The sequence below is a fragment of the Seriola lalandi genome, unplaced genomic scaffold (genome assembly GCF_002814215.2).
Source record: "Seriola lalandi dorsalis isolate HSWRI2012SDOR001 ecotype SW California unplaced genomic scaffold, Sedor1 jcf7180002054464, whole genome shotgun sequence".
NCBI lineage: Eukaryota > Metazoa > Chordata > Actinopteri > Carangiformes > Carangidae > Seriola > Seriola lalandi.
Window position 1 is genome coordinate 983,879 of NW_019525017.1, and position 18,077 is coordinate 1,001,955.

The 18,077-nt window shown below is 39.2% G+C and overlaps 1 protein-coding gene across 5 annotated transcripts; it reads left to right on the forward strand.

Moving 5' to 3' along the window:
- The first annotated feature begins 1,283 nt into the window (after positions 1-1,283).
- On the forward strand, positions 1,284-17,153 carry LOC111658699 (actin-binding LIM protein 1-like). 5 transcript variants are annotated; one of them, XM_087175368.1, is made up of 20 exons: positions 1,293-1,635; positions 5,632-5,775; positions 7,321-7,504; positions 7,630-7,739; positions 8,787-8,913; positions 9,042-9,135; positions 9,270-9,357; positions 9,509-9,567; positions 10,359-10,436; positions 11,247-11,417; positions 12,065-12,094; positions 12,260-12,389; positions 12,563-12,646; positions 13,480-13,527; positions 14,278-14,342; positions 14,441-14,486; positions 14,598-14,605; positions 14,928-15,002; positions 15,467-15,547; positions 15,726-17,153. In XM_087175368.1, exons 1-20 carry the CDS (start codon positions 1,320-1,322, stop codon positions 15,837-15,839), a joined length of 2,052 nt encoding a protein of 683 aa, XP_087031494.1. In that variant the 5' UTR covers positions 1,293-1,319; the 3' UTR covers positions 15,840-17,153. The 5 variants fall into 5 exon arrangements, 2 of the variants coding, with proteins under 2 accessions (XP_087031493.1, XP_087031494.1); XR_015437566.1 differs by lacking the exon at positions 15,726-17,153 and adding an exon at positions 9,764-9,817 and having other exon boundaries at positions 1,288-1,635; positions 14,598-15,002; positions 15,467-15,540; XR_015437569.1 differs by lacking the exons at positions 11,247-11,417; positions 15,726-17,153 and adding an exon at positions 9,764-9,817 and having other exon boundaries at positions 1,284-1,635; positions 14,598-15,002; positions 15,467-15,540.
- The last annotated feature ends 924 nt before the right edge of the window (positions 17,154-18,077 follow it).

Below are 18,077 nucleotides of genomic sequence, written 5' to 3' on the forward strand. Positions count from 1 at the left end.
TGTAAGTTAGTGAGGGTATGTGTGATAGGTAGTCATGGTTACAGTTCTTCATATCACATCCATCATACTGTCAACAGCTGCAAGTATGTAGCTTTCATTAAAATAGCTTCAGATAAATATGGCAGCACGACATGTTTCAGGTACACAGATTTATATATATTATATTATATAAGACTGTTCCTCTGCGATAGAAGTGTCATCACATCGGAACACCCTGTACATGTACATATTCCTCTCTCTTGCACCACTTGTGCCAATGTTTTTCGTCATTTTACCGTTACCATTTATTTTATGTGTGACATTAAAAGGCATCAGCCACTAGTAAGTATTCTGCAGACGCACATACAGTAGGCTTACTCACCCTGATAGGCACACGATTAAATAATAAAGAGTCTAGCTTCACTTTATTCTCTTCCTGCGGGTAAAAACATATTTTTCCGTTTGTGCAAGAGGCGTGAAAGGAGAGGTTTGCAGCTCAGTATATTTTGATGAGACAGGTGTATTTTGGTACAAAATGTTACCTGGTTTTGAGCCAGTGCTTTCAATCAATTCATCCGGTTTTATGATTATACATAGAATTAACACACTATAAACATCTGAATAGTTTTTAGCGGTCCTGTCTTGAATAATGCTGCAGTCCTCAAATACTTTAGTACAACAAGTTCTCTCTAAAGATCCAGGTTCAGAGTGCCAACCTCCTGTCCCTGACTGTCTGCCAGGTTAAAAGTAGAGAGTTCCCTGATCTAAAGCTAAGCATCCAAAAGACTGCAGTCAGTGCTGAGTAACATGGTGGATTACTGAGAAAAAAACATCAATGTCATGAAAGGTTTTTGAAGATGAGTTATTCTGTGTCCATCTGGTGCTTGTATTCGGTCGTAATCCAACCAGGGATCAGACAGAAACTGGCCGACCTGAAGCATTAAATAATATTATTTTGTAATACATACATAAATAGATGATACAATACAGAGGTACAGCTCATAAGCCTCTTACAAGTGTGCCCTAGTGGAGGAATGCATCTCATGTGATGACATATTTGTCAAAGTCACAGGAATGGAGGGAAGAAGGTTACCTGATAGTGACTTCCTAGAGCTCAGATCCTCTTTTTACTGTGAAGATAAACCCTAAAAATATACCTCACTTAATCTTCTTAAGGGTCGTGGGGTAGGAGTTAGTCTTTGACCGCCTGATGGACAACACACACACACGCATGCATGCACACACACACACACACACTCTGAGTCAGTCACAGAGTCTTAGAGAGCAACTTAATACCTGCCATTCAACAGAAGGCTTTAACATCTTGAGGTTTTTGCTTCATGGTTTCTCACTTGGAGTCCATCTGCAGCCTTAACCGTTCGGCTGACGGTCTGGACAGCGCGAGCATGTCGAACCTTCTCAACCTCAGCAGCCTGGGCAGGATCTGCGGCTCCAGCCACAGCAATGAAATGGTCGTTTTGGACCGAGTCAAGAGGAAGAACTCAGTCAGGCGTATGTCAATAATTGAAGATGGTGAAATTGCAGAAGTTCTCTACCTCATTCCTAAACAGTCCATGATGGAGCAGCTGCCTTTCATCAACCCTGATGACTACATCCTGTGTGAGAAGTTGGCTGGTATGCCTGCAGAGATGGCAGGTATTGAATCATTTCCTTCTTTATGTGGTTGTGATGGGTGGTATCCTTTATTTGAGTTAGCTCCACTAATTGTTATATGAATGACTTGTCATTATGTGCTACAATTTATTTGGAGATTAGAAGTGTTTTCGAAGATGTACCTTATGACAGGAGGCCTCTGGCTCCATCTTAACCAACCCCTTCTTACCTCTACACAAACATAAAGACTTTGTATTCATTTCGCAGATACTACGACTAAAGGAACACAACAAGTCACTTATCTGCACTAAAGGCCATCGTCCATTATCTGGCTATTGAAGGAGTAGTTCTCTCAAAAAGCAGACATTTATTCAAACAAATAACAATATCTGGGACACATTTTTCACATCTCAAGTGTTGAAATACGAATAAGAACACTTCGCAGTGCCACTCCTACTGTACTCTTTGAGAACACTCTCTCTCTCTGTCTCTCTCTCTCTCTCAAACACACACACACACACACACACACACACACACTCACACACACAATCACTCTTGCCCTCTGTGTTTTGGACCACCCCCTTTTCTTCTGGACCAGCAGTCCAGTTAGTTCCTCTCCTCACTCTGATCCGCTGCCCTGAGAAACAAAGAGCAGAAACCAACTGTCATGAAAGAGAAAGGTATTTCTCATTTCATTTTATCTGCAGATTGCTTTATGTTTGTCTTTATATAATTTGTTTGCAACTTGTGATGAAGTATACAATTTTTATCATGTCAAAAAGTCTTGATCCATGGTTACATATTTGGCCTCAGTAACGAAGAATGTGACATATTTTTTTTCATTGTAACTTAAATGCTCAACACCTTTCTGTATTTCACTTTGTCTGTTCTCTGTGCCTCTTTTGGTTTTTCTATGTGATGCCCCCATAGAGGTTTAATTTGACTCGTTATGGATTTTAACTTTGTCTTGACTGCTCTATGCAAACTGAGCCATAATGGTCTTATGTTATACATTGTGTTATACTGTGCAGTGTTATCATAAATCCTTTCTAGGCAGGACATTGCTATTATTTGGTAAGGTTGAGATTGGATGTGTAACAGCTCCTGTCTATGAATTCTGAAAACAGTTACATTATTTAATGCTCTACTTTTTATATTTTTGATCTATTAAGACTCTCAAACCAAACATTCCCAAATCTAGAAACTACATTTGGAGATAAAAAACAAAACAAAACTGTGGTGGCCAAGTGGGGAAAAGTGCAAACACAGCTGTTGCAGCTTGTCATAGAGCATCAGGCTTGGGTAAGACCAGCATGTGATTTTAGCAATACCTCTGAATTAAGTTGTTTGCCTTGATTATTCAATTTTGCAGTAACAGGCAACAAACCGATCATCTGTTGTGACAGCATCATGGAAAAAACACTGTCATTCATTTCACCAGACTGGTGGCTGTTCAGATAAGAGCCTCCTGCCGTTTGTCGATCTGATACACAGAGTCTGATTCCCTTTCAGGAACTGCTGGAATCGCTGCACTGACACTGGCTGCATGTAGTTTATATGAGCTTTTACATTTACATCTCACAGTTATTGTTTTTTTTTTTCTGTAGCGGGAGTATCTGTAACTCTGATCATATTTAGTGATGTCATGTTCCTGGGAAACTGGGTGTTCCTGATACACAGGCGCATGATAACCACCTCGTGTTGTGAAATAAAATATTTGTAACCAAGAAAACATTCAAAACCACTAAAAGCTCTGAATCTGAAAACACTTTACTTAAAGTTTATTACATTATCATCAATAACATCATCTTGTAAACAGCAAGTAATTCAACCAATGAGTTATTCTTAAAAAGAGACACACACACACACACACAGACACACACACACACACACACACACACACACACTAATATCATTGAAACAAAGATAGTTTTGTAGTAAAAGTAAATGACCTCACTGTATGGTCAAAAAATATAAAAGTATGGTACCATGCATACTTTACATCTCATCACTTGGTACCTAAAATAGCATCAGTGCTTAAAAAATCTGGACACTTAATGTAGATACTCCCTCACTCTTTACACACACACACACACACACACACACACACACAGATTTTCATAGCTGGAGATAGTGGGCTGTGTGATTAGTTGTCCGTCTCAGGTTTCTCTCCATTTGCCGTCTTTCTAAATCTACCATTTGCTAATACTTGACACCGGATCAGCTTCACATTCTGGGAGAGATCAAGAAAGACTGGAAGACATTTTGGACTTTCCATCTGAGGACTCCAGACATCCGTTCTTAAATCATACAAAGGTTGGAATTTATATACAAGATAACAGCGCAGACACACCTGTCATGTGAATATTAAACTGTTGCAGTAGTTCTGTGCATTTCCCCATGACAAATGGATTGCAATAATTAGTGTTGGCAACACAGCTCTGTCATTACCAAATATCTGGGCTGTTTTAGGACAAAGGTCAGTAATTGTTGGAGCCTTCGACCAGAAGGACGTGTCGTATTCCCGGTAGGATTTGGAGGTTTGGCAGCGATAACACTAATGTTCATAAGTTTTTATGTGATTGCATAATATGCACATTGTGTCTGTGTAGAATCTCAATCACAGTGTGGACTTGACCTCATAGCTTTTAGCAAAGCTGCTCTACTGGCAGATATGATGTCAGAATTTCAACAAAAGTGTCCCTAATGCCCGTTTGCATGATGCAAACAATAAGTATTGCTTATTGCTTATTTAAAACGTCACAGTAAGATTTGTAATGTTGCTCTGCTTTTGGAGATTTAGGTACAAGCACTTGTAAAAACTCAGCAGTCTCTCCTACAGCTGTAGCTGGTATGTTGTGGATTACGGCTCTTTGTCATCAGCAACACAGTTTGCACTGCAGTTAGATGGCACGTTGTGGTAGGTTATTATTGCCACAACACTGCATAATGTACACACTTGCTTTATGGTGAACTTTACATTCACCTTTGGAAGGCATGGTCCCTTAATCTAGTTTGTTACGACATGCTTGTTGCTATAGCAACAAATCTCTCCTGTAGTGGGGCAGACTTAAGGGCCACATACCAGAGGTGCTTGACTCAATTTTCTTAGTGTTCACGAGGCTGAGTTAGGTAACCAGAACAGTCGAGAAGATATTTCCTCTTCCAGCGTTTGCGAGTGTGAAAATCTCTCTGTTCTGGTTGAATAACTTAAGGTATATTTTAAGCTGTTATCTGCCTCATGAGTGAATTTAAGTTTGTGTGTGTGTGTGTGTGTGTTTGTGTGTGTGTGTGTGTTTTATCTATTTGTGCGCTGGGGGTCCACACGTCGGGGAGACTCTCGACGTGCCACATTCTTCCTTTGCTCTCCTCTGCTAATCACATTCAGGACCTTTCAAGTGGGCTGTGATTAGATTGTACAGGCATCCACCGCTTCTGCTGCCATATAAACACGAAAGAGACAGAAGGAGAAAGAATGAGGTTGAGCTTTCGTCTCCAGAGCCACATGATACAGTATGACACATGGTTTGGCGCACAGGAGCAAACACCCACGCTGACAGTGTTTTTTCCTCTCTGCAGAGAAATAATGGCTTATTTGTGAGCTCTTGTCTGATTTTGTGAGGCAGGAATAACTTGGATTAAAGCCTCTACAGATTAATGTGACCCCGTTTGTGGTTGTATGTATATGTGTGTGTGTTTGTGTGCCAAAACAAAGCATCCCTGGACATTATGTTCCGTTATGTAAGCACTGAATGGACAGTTCTCAGGGACTACTGTATTGTAATGAACTGCTCAACCAGAACAAAAAAGAAGGATAAACCTACTGTGACAGAGAGAGAACGATAGTTACTCATTAGTCCAGACTCAAATATCTCAAATAGTATAGGATGAAATTTGGTGCAGAAAATCAAGGTCCCCAGATGCTGAATCTTAATGACTCCCCTGACTTTCCATGTAAATCCGACATGAGGTCGATGTTTGTGGTTTTTATCGGTCAAGACTCAACTGATTGACGTATTCTTTCTGCTGCTGCTGTAGTGCTGCTCACTCAGGATGGCTGCCACCAAGACCCTCCGTCAGGAAAGCGGGTCATCCAGTGCTTCAGATGTGGGGAGCAATGCAAAGGAGAGGTGCTGCGAGTCCAGAACAATCACTTCCACATAAAGTGCTTTACCTGCAAAGGTGAGTACCATCATTATGTTGATGTGAGCAGGTGCACATGCACTTTTTGAGTGTCTTGCAATGACACCACTGTCAGGATAGACTTTATACATTATCAGGAAAGGTCAAGGGTGGATTGGAAAGCTGCTCTGTAACATGAGTGGCATAAGAAGCCTAATAATGCATTCATTCTGTGGTGGGGACTCAGTTGTATGCAAGCAGTAACACAAGTCACATTTGACCTTTTTTTGCTGCATGAAAACAGCTTTATTTTCAGCAGATGAGTTTAAAGTTGAGCAGAATTTGCTCCTCATTCATTAGTTATCCTGCGGCTGCCATCAGATTCAGTTTATTACAAAACATTCTACATGTACAATGGGCTGTTGTGAGAACCTCCTGGATCGTCACCAGAGTTACTCTGCTTCATGGAAAACATATTCCCCCAACACACTATTGTCCCCACTAATCGACACTGACAAGCTTCTCGTGTTGTTGCCCTTTCATCGCATTGTGATGGTGTTTACAGCGCAGAGAAGACAAAGGGACTTTCAGAGCAGAGAAGCGTTCAGTATTTTAACGGTGGGAAGACCTGAGGATGCAAAGGGTCTGTGGGTTTCACAGACTCAGAATTTGCTTAATTTGTTTGGGCACTTACTTTATTATGCATTTATTATCATAAGTCAAACAAAAATCTGTCTCACTTTGTGGGTTAATGGAATGTTGTAGCGTGTTTGTGCTTGTTTTAATCAGACATAAAAATAGAAAATTTAAATAAAACTCATGTCCATTGTGAGTGTCTCACAGCAGGTCAGGAATAGAGCAGCATAAATCTGTCCTTGGCATCTCAGTGTGTTCTGCTGTGGCAGGTTCCGAGGCACAGTGTCGGAAAAGGTTTTGGTCATATCAAATGACTCCAAACAAGCTGAGAGAAAAGCTGCCTCCATGTCATCAGCATACACACACACACACACACACACACACACACACACACGGACACAAAAACGTGCAGACAGACAACACAACAACAACCCTTCAGCAAGCCTGGAACAACCATAAGGTCAGACAACCCAAATAGCATTGATGTCATCCCTTTGATAGATTACGTAGCTGTTGTCAACTTCTCCTTGTAACAATGTCCTAACAAAAGGCAACAATGTAAACTAAAAAATATATTTATATAAAGCAGGTATATCACATATAAGAACATATAAACACCTTGTCCAAATGTTTTTTTTTGTTTGTTTGTTTTTGTTTTTTTTTTTTACAAAAGGCTAGTGGAAAAATCAAGAAAGATGCTTTTAGTGTGAAATCTGGCTCATATAAGGTCAAACAGTTTGTGGATTTCTAAATAAAACTGAGGTAACTAATATCAGGATGATGCTGCTTGTTTGGTTGAAGTTTTCTTTCAGTCTCTGAATCTCTCTTGCTCCCTATATGAATGTGTGTGTGTGTGTGTGTGTGTGTGTGTGTGTGTGTGTGTGTGTGTGTGTGTGTGTGTGTGTGTTTGTCTGTGTGTGTGTGTGCGTGTGTGTGTGTGTGTGTTTGTCTGTGTGTGTGTGTGTGCAGTGTGTGGCTGTGACTTGGGTCAGAGCGGCTTCTTCATGAAGAATGGCGACTACCTCTGTCCGCTGGACTTCCAGAGGCTTCACGGCACCCTCTGCAACAACTGTGGGGAATTTGTGGAGGGAGAAGTGGTCACAGTCTTGGGGAAGACCTATCACCCAGCATGCTTTGCCTGCACCATTTGCAAGTAACTGTGAAAACAATTATTAATTATTTGGGTTTTTACTTTTAAGAATATTAGTGGAATATTAGAATAAGTATTTTTCCAAAGAATTGTGGGGGTATACCTGTGTCTCTGTCTCTGCCTCTCAGGCAGCCCTTTCCTGCTGGGGATTGTGTCACCTTCAATGGAAAAGACTGCCTGTGTCAGCGATGTATTCGGCCTGTGACTCCCACTCCTAACGACATCAACCATTCCAGTAGTGAGTGCATTCTTTCATAATCTAAGTATGATGTACAGTTTATGAAAAATAATATAGTCTATATATATAATTAATTAATAGAAAGTAGAACAATAGATGAAAGAGTCTGATCAGTCACAAGAACACATGTGGACCTCTGCCAGCTGCCTGTTTATTTACTTTAACCTGTGATGTGGAGTCATTCAACTTCTGTGCCACCTGTCAACCTTCTTCATCATAGAGAGATAACAATCTCTACACTTTTTCTGCAAGTGACACATCTGATTATACTCCAGTGTGTGTAGCTCCTTCCTCATGTTTTGAGGTCTAGCTCCAGTGTGTTTTTGAAACTTGCCAGTAGGTCATTTGAGGTCATTCATGAGAGATTTGCGTGTCATAAGGGCAAAGATGTGAACATCAAAGATCATCATCATGACTCTGCAGGACCTGACAGGAGCCGTCACTTTCGGCTTGAACCCAGGAGATTACCTGTAAGGTCTTGAAAGTCCGCACACTGTCAGGAATGCAGGCTAAATGTTGCCCCTAATACCACCCTGACCTCTTCCAGGTACAGAGAGACATATGTTTGCCACAGCACCGAGTTGACATTACCTTACAAATCTGTTCATTCTCCTGGGACCCTGCCAGGCCAGTGACTCAGTATGGACGAAAAGATGCTGTAGAACTCAACTCTTGACCTTATCCACCTACCAGCTATATATACAGCAGGGATCAATAGAGGATCCAGACTCACAAAGCCTCTGGATTAAGAGGATCTCTCTGCAGGACTGTGCAGAAAGAAAAAAAAAAAACACAAAGAGTGAGTGCATAAGCTCTAGTTCTGTGATATCAGATTGACTTTTACCTTTTTAATGTTCAGTTAATACGTGTATAAACCACAAATAAATAATTAGAGAAAATTAGTTACAGGATCTAATATGCAGTAACTACACAGTATCACCAGAACAACTGGCCGAATACATTTAGTCTAATATGAATTCAAAAAAGAACCTGTTGGATGTGCAATGTTCAAGGAATCTCTCAAGGAATATGTATGTGTGTTTTCAGACTGCAGTGGCTGTGGGAGAGACATCAAGAATGGCCAGGCTCTGTTAGCCCTCGGTGGCCAGTGGCACCTGGGCTGCTTCAAGTGCAAAGCCTGCAGGAAAGTGCTGAGCGGAGAATACATCAGCAAGTAAATGCAAATCCCCACATTCTCTTATTCATGATCCTCTGCCTACCTGCTCTTACACTTGTAAATATGCACCATCATATCAGGAATGAGAAAATGTGTCTTTTAATATTTAATGTTTTGTCTTTCAGAGATGGTGTTCCTTATTGTGAGAGAGACTACCAGATTCAGTTTGGGGTGCAGTGTGAAGCATGTCAGAGGTTTATAACAGGGAAAGTCCTTGAGGTAGGAAGAGTCCTGTATACTTTTAAATTCAGCACAAATATCAACTTTCTGTCCCATGCACATTTTGTAAGATTTGTGTATGTTTGCAGTCCATCTGACACTTTTTTTTTTACCTTCCTCATTATCTGCTCCAGGCAGGGGACAAACATTATCACCCGAGTTGTGCAAGATGCAGCCGATGTGACAAAATGTTCAAAGAAGGAGAAGAAATGTATCTGCAAGGTCTGTTTATAGCCATTATAACCATTCTGTTAATATACAAAATATGGATTTAGCCTTGGAAGAATGCATAAATTCAAAGCCTTGTTTGTTAAAGACAACAAAAGGTCACTGTAAGTGTAAGATGCAGCAGCTAATTGCAAAGTGTTCACAGGATCGACAGTCTGGCACCCGGACTGCAGGGACAGCAGCAGAACTGAGGACAGTTACAGGGTAAGTTCTCCCGAACTTAACACTCAACTTTATTTCTATGTGTGAGAGTTTAACATGTTGGAGGCACCGTGACATGATTTCACTCCTAAGCTGTTAATATCCAGCTGTTGTGACTGCTGTTACAAAGAGGATCAGAGTGTGATATCTGTGTAAGACTTTACTATATAATGTGTTTACACATTCTCTTCCTTCCCAGGTCGGCAGACCAAAAACACCTCTTGATTTCTTTTTTCCCCCACATGAACTTAAGGTTAATATTGTGACGCTGGTCTGCTGTTTGAACTGATGGTTTACCAGACGCTGTTATCTCAGAGTTTGAGATTAACCACATGCGCTTGTTTCAAACGCAACGTGAACACTTTGCTTTTTTTGCACCGAGAATGATTAGCTAGAAAAGCTTTTAATTTGTAGAGCACTGGTACACTATATGTGCAATAATTAACATTTCAAAAGGAAGTAGCATAGTGAACTTTCTTTGTTGGCAGAGCTGCATGCTTGGCTGTGTTAATATCTGGCCTTGCAATCTGCACAATATAATATACAGCAGTGTGTCATTTTTAAATGAATAACAATATAGAACATTGCACATGTGCTGTTTTGTACCAGGCCTACACTGTACGCTATCTATGTGAAAGGAAAACTGGTCCACATATAATGCAAGCATCAAGTTCTGTGTGCATGCAATGAGCTGCTGAGAGAGGATGTTACTAGCTGAGGATGAAGCTGTTACTCAGTTAAAACATCCCATAAATCCAAAACTAACACAGAAATTTTTTTTTTTATGTCCTCAGCCCACTAGATCCTCGTCTGAAAGCTCCTGTTCCCGGCCGGGCTCATGCACTCCAGGAAGTCCTGGTCGAACTATCTGTGTAAGTTCTGGTGGCAACATCTGCTCAGCATCTTCCATGGTGCACAGTTCACCGTGGGCTGATTTACGTTTCATTTATCCCTTTATTTATACAGGGGAGCCGCATGGACAGAGTGTCTCTCTTGCAAGACAATTCTTTTTGACCGTAACTGAATACAATTAGGAAAATTTGGAAAAAAGACGTGGAAAAAGAAAAAAAAAAACAAATCTTGAAAGCTATTTAATTTCTCTGTAAACATTTCTTTTTCTACTTTACCTTGACTGATCGGAACTAGTTTCATCTTGCTTGTGAGAGAAAAATGTGATTTCAATTGTGGTTGAATGATGATATATTTTCTCAGTTATTTTATAAATATACTGAGAAAATCAATCACATATTGAACAGGAGTTTAGATTTATTTGCTTAATCAATTTGAATGCATTGGCGATTCAGATTGAAATTGAATAGAAAAACCACCTCAGTATCTCTTTGTTTCCTCCACCCAGTATCCTATGATCCACATCCTGTTGGTTTTAATTGGAAGGAGTAAACTTTACCCCCAACAAGTCACCTCAACATACGAGCCTATAACAATTGACCTTCTTTATATTTGAAAGTCTGAGAAATAACGTTTATAGTTAAAGAGATTACGGTAGACATTTCGCACAGTGATGCAATCTCAGACAAACGTGGTGTTGTGGGATTAAAGTTTCATTCCTCCCTGAAATGATGTAATAAGCAACCATTGACCTTTCACCTGACCTGTGCTGTCTGAGCCTTCTATCTCCCATATTCTGTGTCTTCTCCCTCTCCCCCCTCTCCTGGTCCCAGGCAAAAGTAGATAATGAGATCATTGATTACCGAGACTTAGCAGCAATTCCCAGAGTCAAGGCTATATATGATATAGAGCATCCTGATATGATATCCTATAAGTCTGTGAACGACAACTCCTCTGCTTTGGACAACAAAGGCAACAGACAGGACAGGCAAAACCCCACAGAGGTAACTTCATTCAATGCTCCAAGTCATATCCAGTGACATGTTTGTGTGTCATTGCATTCTTTGTGAAAAATGGTCTTTAAATATTCAATCAATATTCACTTTCTACAATAACAAAATACTTTAAATGTTTAAGTCAAACTCAGCAGGTATACAGGAATATTGCTCTCTGCTTACATGTCATATTTTTAAGAATTTTGCCAAGCCAGTATTGAACATAGCAATGTACAATACAGTCAAAAAAATATATATCAATGCACATTTAATATGGGGTTAACTGGTAAAAACAATATTTGATTAGTTGAGGTTTACTGTGTTAAGGACCCTGCAGAGAGGCTGCCAGAAACGAACGTAGGATAATTAGCCAAAAGCAGCTTTACACTCAAATCCTTTTGTTTTCTACCTTTCATATGTCTGTCTTCATGTGAAAACCTCATAACTCCAAACCTAGTGAATGTTATACACATCCTCATCTCATAAAATTAAATAATAAAAAACAGATGGATGGTGGTTAGGATGAGGTCAAGATTGTTTTTTTTCCATATCTGACAAGTTTGGAGATACAAGGTTTTTACCTGAACTTACAATATATATATTGATGTTTGATTCAAGCACATACAATGATCTTTTTCCTTCTGTTTCTGATTCAGTCAACAGGAAATGAATCTGAAACCACAGAGGTGAATATTTATTTAATTATAAATATTTAATTTATTTTAACTTTTCACACTCAAGGTCACATACTCTGTGAATCATATGCATTTAACATTCATCGACACAAATTAGTTTTCATTTGTAAGCGCATTTAATGAAATTCTTTTTTTATGTGTGTGTCTATTTTAAAGGAGAGTTTTGAAATGAGAAAATGCATACCAAAATCTGCAAGCCATGGACCTTTTGGAGTTCATGCTCTATACAATCGCCACAGCTACACCCCGACCCTGTCCAGATCACCGCAACACTTTCATAGGCCAGGTGAGAGGAGCATGCAGAGGTGAATGAGCTCAATCTTCGTATCACGCTTGCAGAGAGATGAATCCTCCTCCGCTCACTTTTTTCTCTGTTGCACCACCTTCCCTTATCTCCTCTGTCTCCTCAACTCCTCTCCTCGTCACTACTACCACTTCTTTCTCTGGAATAACAAGCAGGGGTGATGCTTTCTCCCTCTTTATTCTCTGGCAACAATGACACCTGCTCCGCTTCCCCTTTATGCCACCACTTTCTCCCTCAAGGTAAGACCCCCACCTCGACTCCCATCCCCCAACTTATTCTGCAGCCCTTCTCCTCCACTTTGCATCTTTTTATTTCCTATCCAACATTTATATCCCGCCACTTTATGCAGTCAACTACAAGGCACAGTGTGTGAATGCAATGGCAGAATAAACATTTAGACAACACCCAGATTACTAACAGCAAACTGCATCAGCATTGGAATTTATCACACATGCAGAGGAGGATGACACAGAGATGATTTTTCTTAGAAACACTGAGCCATCTAGTGGTCAAAGTTCACAGAGAGTGTCAGCCGCACACAAAGACTCATCACAGCTCAGCTTTACTCGAGCAGACAGCACAGCAGTTTGTGCCCCAGACAGAATAAATACACCAGTGAACATCTACAGTAGATGCTTGTTTCACTGGTCTCCTCCTTTCTGCTTCTTTTCCCCAATTTTGCATATTTTTCTTCTTTTGTTTTCTCTGGTTTGATTGATTAAATATTAATAATAAATATCCCTGTGCATGTGTCAAAACTTCAATCAGACATTACCTTACAGCCGTGCCTATTTATAGCATTGCTGTGATTTTTTTTTTTTTTATAACCTGTTTTTATCATGTCTGTGGAGGAGATATTAAAAGCTATGAACAGTAATCGCTGGCATGTGCTTTTGGTGGAAACTGAAGATCACTCACATCCCACTTACGGCCAACATGGCCTTGATTTCTGTAGTGAGTGCAATGTAACTTTATTTAGTCAGAGTCTGACAATTGTCTATATTGCATCCACATTGTGTGTAATATGTTAGAATGAATGATCTGCTGACCCTGCGTTCTTCTCTATCTGCAGATGAAGGCTTCCACATGTACAGACGGCCTCCAATCTATAAACAGCAAGGTACAATTTGACTTTTTCATCTTACAGTTAATATTTTAAAACTTCATACGAATGACTGAAATAAAATTTAAAACTACCAATGGTTATCTCAGTTCTGTTGTTCTAAAGAATATATATTTGTAGTCTTGTACATTGATAACAGTTTTTTCTCATTGTCTGAACTCTACTTACTTGTGCTTATATAGTAAAGCTAGTAAAACATAATACTCATTACTCAATACTCAATAAACATTATGAGCAAAAAGGAACATTTATATTGAGCTTCAGTTATTGCTAATTGCACACTTCAGATGTCATCATCATGTGGTTTGTTAGACTCAAACAGCAGAGCAGCTAAAGACTGTTTGGATTCCATGAGCAGGATTTCACGCCTCCATTGTCCCTGTCCATAACTGTGGTGTAACTACCATAAGTCAGCATACGATGCATTTAAGTTGATGGCAAATAATTTGGTCAACAGTTTTGAAGGTAACCTAGTCTAACCTAAACAATGGGCTGTTCAAAGCAAAAATGTAAATGTAAAATAAATGTTTTATGGAAAATATAGATATAAAAATAGATCACTACTGAGAAGTCAGTTTCACAGAACACTTACCAAAAGGCTAAGAAAAGAACTTGGCAAGGTGCTTACCTGGTACGTTTATGTTTATTCAGTGAGTCTGATCTAATTGGGATCTAATCTACGTGTTGAGACTGAGTGTGAGTCGTCTCATGGTGAGATAATCTAACTGCTGTTTCACTTTCACATAGATCCTAATTCATCTACATCCCAAACATCCTCTTTGCCTGGGTATGGACGTAATGGTCTCCATCCGGTAAGAGCGACATCACTTGTTTTTAAGTTTTACTAAATCAAAAACTTGAAGAAAAAAATATGAAAAATAATAATAATAAAAAATGTTTGCTTCTTAAGCCACAATCAGCTGATTTCTCCCACTACAACGGTGACAGATTCAGAGGTAACTGTCTCTGACATTCATCATGGATGTTGTCAATCACTACAATATTAAATCATTGAATAAAAATTAATTATGTGATGCTTTTGCTTTTCCTTTTCCCTTGCCTTTCAGATTTTAAGGTATGTGCTAATGGAGTATTGTGTGATCTTGAATCCCTGGTTATGCTTCCTCTCCCTGTTTAGTTTACTGCACTTCCAAACGACTGACCTCACCGCACTGTCTGTGTGTTTAAAGAAATGTGCAGTTAACTCAGCTTCAATTCACAGATGTGCTTGTATATATCTTCATTGATTCATGAGTTGCACCTATTACATAACTGACTCTTTAACCACACATCTTTTAAATATGCTTTACTGACAGTAATCTGGCCGTTTGACCTTTAGCTTTGAAGTGATTAATCCTGCCATGACATTTTCCTATTGCATGTGTTTCATTCTGAAGCTCATCCATGACGGTCAACATCCATTAGCAAGACTGGAGAGAGGAGTGTCTATGCCTAATTTGTTGGAGCCAAAAGCAAGTATTATTTGTATATTTGTGTTTTTTTAAAGACTTATCATGTCCTGGACACATGAACCTTTAAAGATATGCATGTAAGAGCTACAATAATAAATACAAATAATACTTCAGTACAGTTGAGTGGAGCTTTGGATAGATTTCAAACACGAGCTTGTTAGATTAATAGCTGTAGGATAGTGCTGAGGTTTCAAGGACAACTTCATCATCACCTTCCTTTAGAGTCTTTTGACAAAGGCTGATATATGCAGGACCTTGACACTTGACAGTGTTTTCTTCTATGAAGACTGAAGCACTGGTTTTATATAGACTTCAAAGATCCACGCTAACTGTGCGCTGGTTTTTACAACAGATGCTTATTTGCATGGTACAAGACGTTCTAACTCCATCTCCACAGCTCATAGAATAGAGATTGTGTTTCGATGCATCATATATGATTCTCAACCAGTCTTTGTTTTGTCAAGGTCTACCCCTATGAAATTCTCACAGTTACTAATCGAGGACGAGTGAAGCTTCCGAAGGATGTTGACAGAACAAGACTTGAGGTGAGAAATCCATTCATGCAATGCAACACAGAGGTAATAGTAAGTTTTATTTTAGAATAAGAAATACCACACACATGCAGGCTAGAAACCACCCACAGCTACAGAGCAAGTTGAGATACAGTACAGCTTCTCCACAATAACGTCATTCTTTTATTCTCTCCTCTTCTCTCCTTTGCAGTGCCACCTTTGCCCAGATTCATTCTTTGAGATCTTTGGCATGCAGATCCAACAGTTTGACAGACTTCCACTGTGGAAACGTAATGACATGAAGAAGAAAGCAAATCTCTTCTAAATGCTGATGTTGTAATTCATCGTTAATATGCAGTACATGTCAAGTTCTGATAAAACGTTTATGTTTATATCTTTGCATTTGGCACAAAAGTTAGAAATCTTTTGCCTAAAAACAGCATAAGTCACAACTTTACAGAGCCACAACACTGTGTTTCCCAGTTAGTCTCTGTAGGTCACTGAAATAAATAATGGTTAAAGCAGATATGAACATGAGAACTCAATAGTATTGGCTTCAGTAATAGCCATTATTTGTCTTTCTTATGTCAGCCCTGTCTCCCCAGGAATTACGTTCATATTGGACGATTCAGCTGAATATATAATTTATGCCCATTAATCATAAATGGAGCAGGTAGTGTGATGTTTATGTAGCTTAGCAGAAAGTATGGAGAAATGGCAATAAGCAATGTGTTCTTCTTTGAGGCTTTAAATCCTGTTTCAGACTGACAATCTTTCAGTAACCTAACCTAAACTCAGTGATCTTAGTTGCCTAACTAAAAAGTGCAGTCTGTGTGTTCTCACTGTACTGATGAGGGCGCCAGATCACTAAAATGCTCACAGAATGTATTGCTTAGGAATAATTGTGCAAAAAAAGTTAAATGACAAATTTTTGAGGACAACTAATGTTGTAATTATTCCTAAAATATCTGTTAACGACAACTACAAGATGGTGGGCAAGATACTGCTAAGGCTTGGCCCCCGAAACATTTACAACGCAAACACACTGTAACTGAAACACTTTTCATTGGTGCACTTTTCTGTTTGCCTTCTGAAAGATAGAGAATTACTGACTTTAGACTTTAGAGTCTGAGAGTGTTTAAGGTGCTTATGGTGTTTAAAGTCAGTCCCACTCATGTCTACAATGTTTTTAAGCTGGTTAAAGATAGTTTCTCCAGTCTAAAGCCTTTGTCGGTCATTAGTGCTGTATGAATAACGCTTCCCCTGATACCTGATCTATAGTGCAGTGATTGGGTACATGAGATGGACAACATGTCATCAACATGTAATTATTCCCACAAGAAGTGGATGCATTTCACCCATGCTCTCATTGTTACTGGTATGTGATGTTATATTTTTCTTATATTTTGTCGTTTCCTGGTTACACAAACAATAGAGAAAATATGTGAGAATTGTATTTCTGTGTCAATAGATTATCACTGAAATGTGCTTTGTTGGATTGTTAAATTAATAATTAAGGTGATGTAATGCTTCTTTTTGTTGTATGTTTCACCCTGACTTGGCTGTGGTAAAACTATATATGCTGCTGTTTGAGCACACCACCTTAAGCGCCCTAAATAAAATCTTGCACTTCTTAAAAGTTGAGTAAATAAGTGGCTTTTCATTGACCGGATGAATGAAGTTGTGTGTGTGGTCGAGTGTTTTGAGCACATTTTTTGGGGGGATTATTTTACAAGTTTTTGGTGCGTCTCCCAGGAGAATCTCACCGTCTGGATCATCAGCTTGAAATATGGTTGTTCACTTTCATGTAGACTTCAAAGAACCTGCACATGACGACAGACATTCTTGATCTGATTATCTGTACTTTGCAAAAATAACCTCATGGTTACTACTCTCTCTCTCTGCAGTATGCAAATTTCAGTCAGAGTCCGTCAGGAATTCACTGTTAGGCCATTTCCTGTCCTGTCAAAATCAAGAGACACTAGGCCCAACTGCAGAGAACACATGCAAGGGGAAACTGAACATCACTTTTTCCACATTCACCTGTTATAGTAAGTTTAAAACTCTTCCATTACTTTTAGCGACATCTTGCTAAAATTCCATGACTCTATTTTAACAGTGTAATAATAGATGCCATTGTTGTGGAAAAATTCTAGTAAGACAACAGGTGGTATACTAACACACTGCATTAAATTTCATAACATCGCTGTATTGCACAACACTATTTTTACACGTAAAACCAGTTGCATGTTTGAAGAAAATATAATAATATAACAATAATATAAAATATACTGACTAAACTCCACCTGCTATCTATCACATTTGATTTGTCTCTGATATATTTGCATGGTTTTTTTTTTGTTTTATTTTTGACCTGGTCTGAGGCCTTGCCACTGGAAATTTAAAACCAACAGATGGTGCTCTGGAGCCTGGAATCACAACACCACACCAGGATTACTTTCCATGTTTAAGATGAACACCTGCTAGACTGTATAAGCTTCTACTTGGGGGTATATTTGAGACATCTTTCTCTTTACTTATACATCTCATGTAACAGTACTAG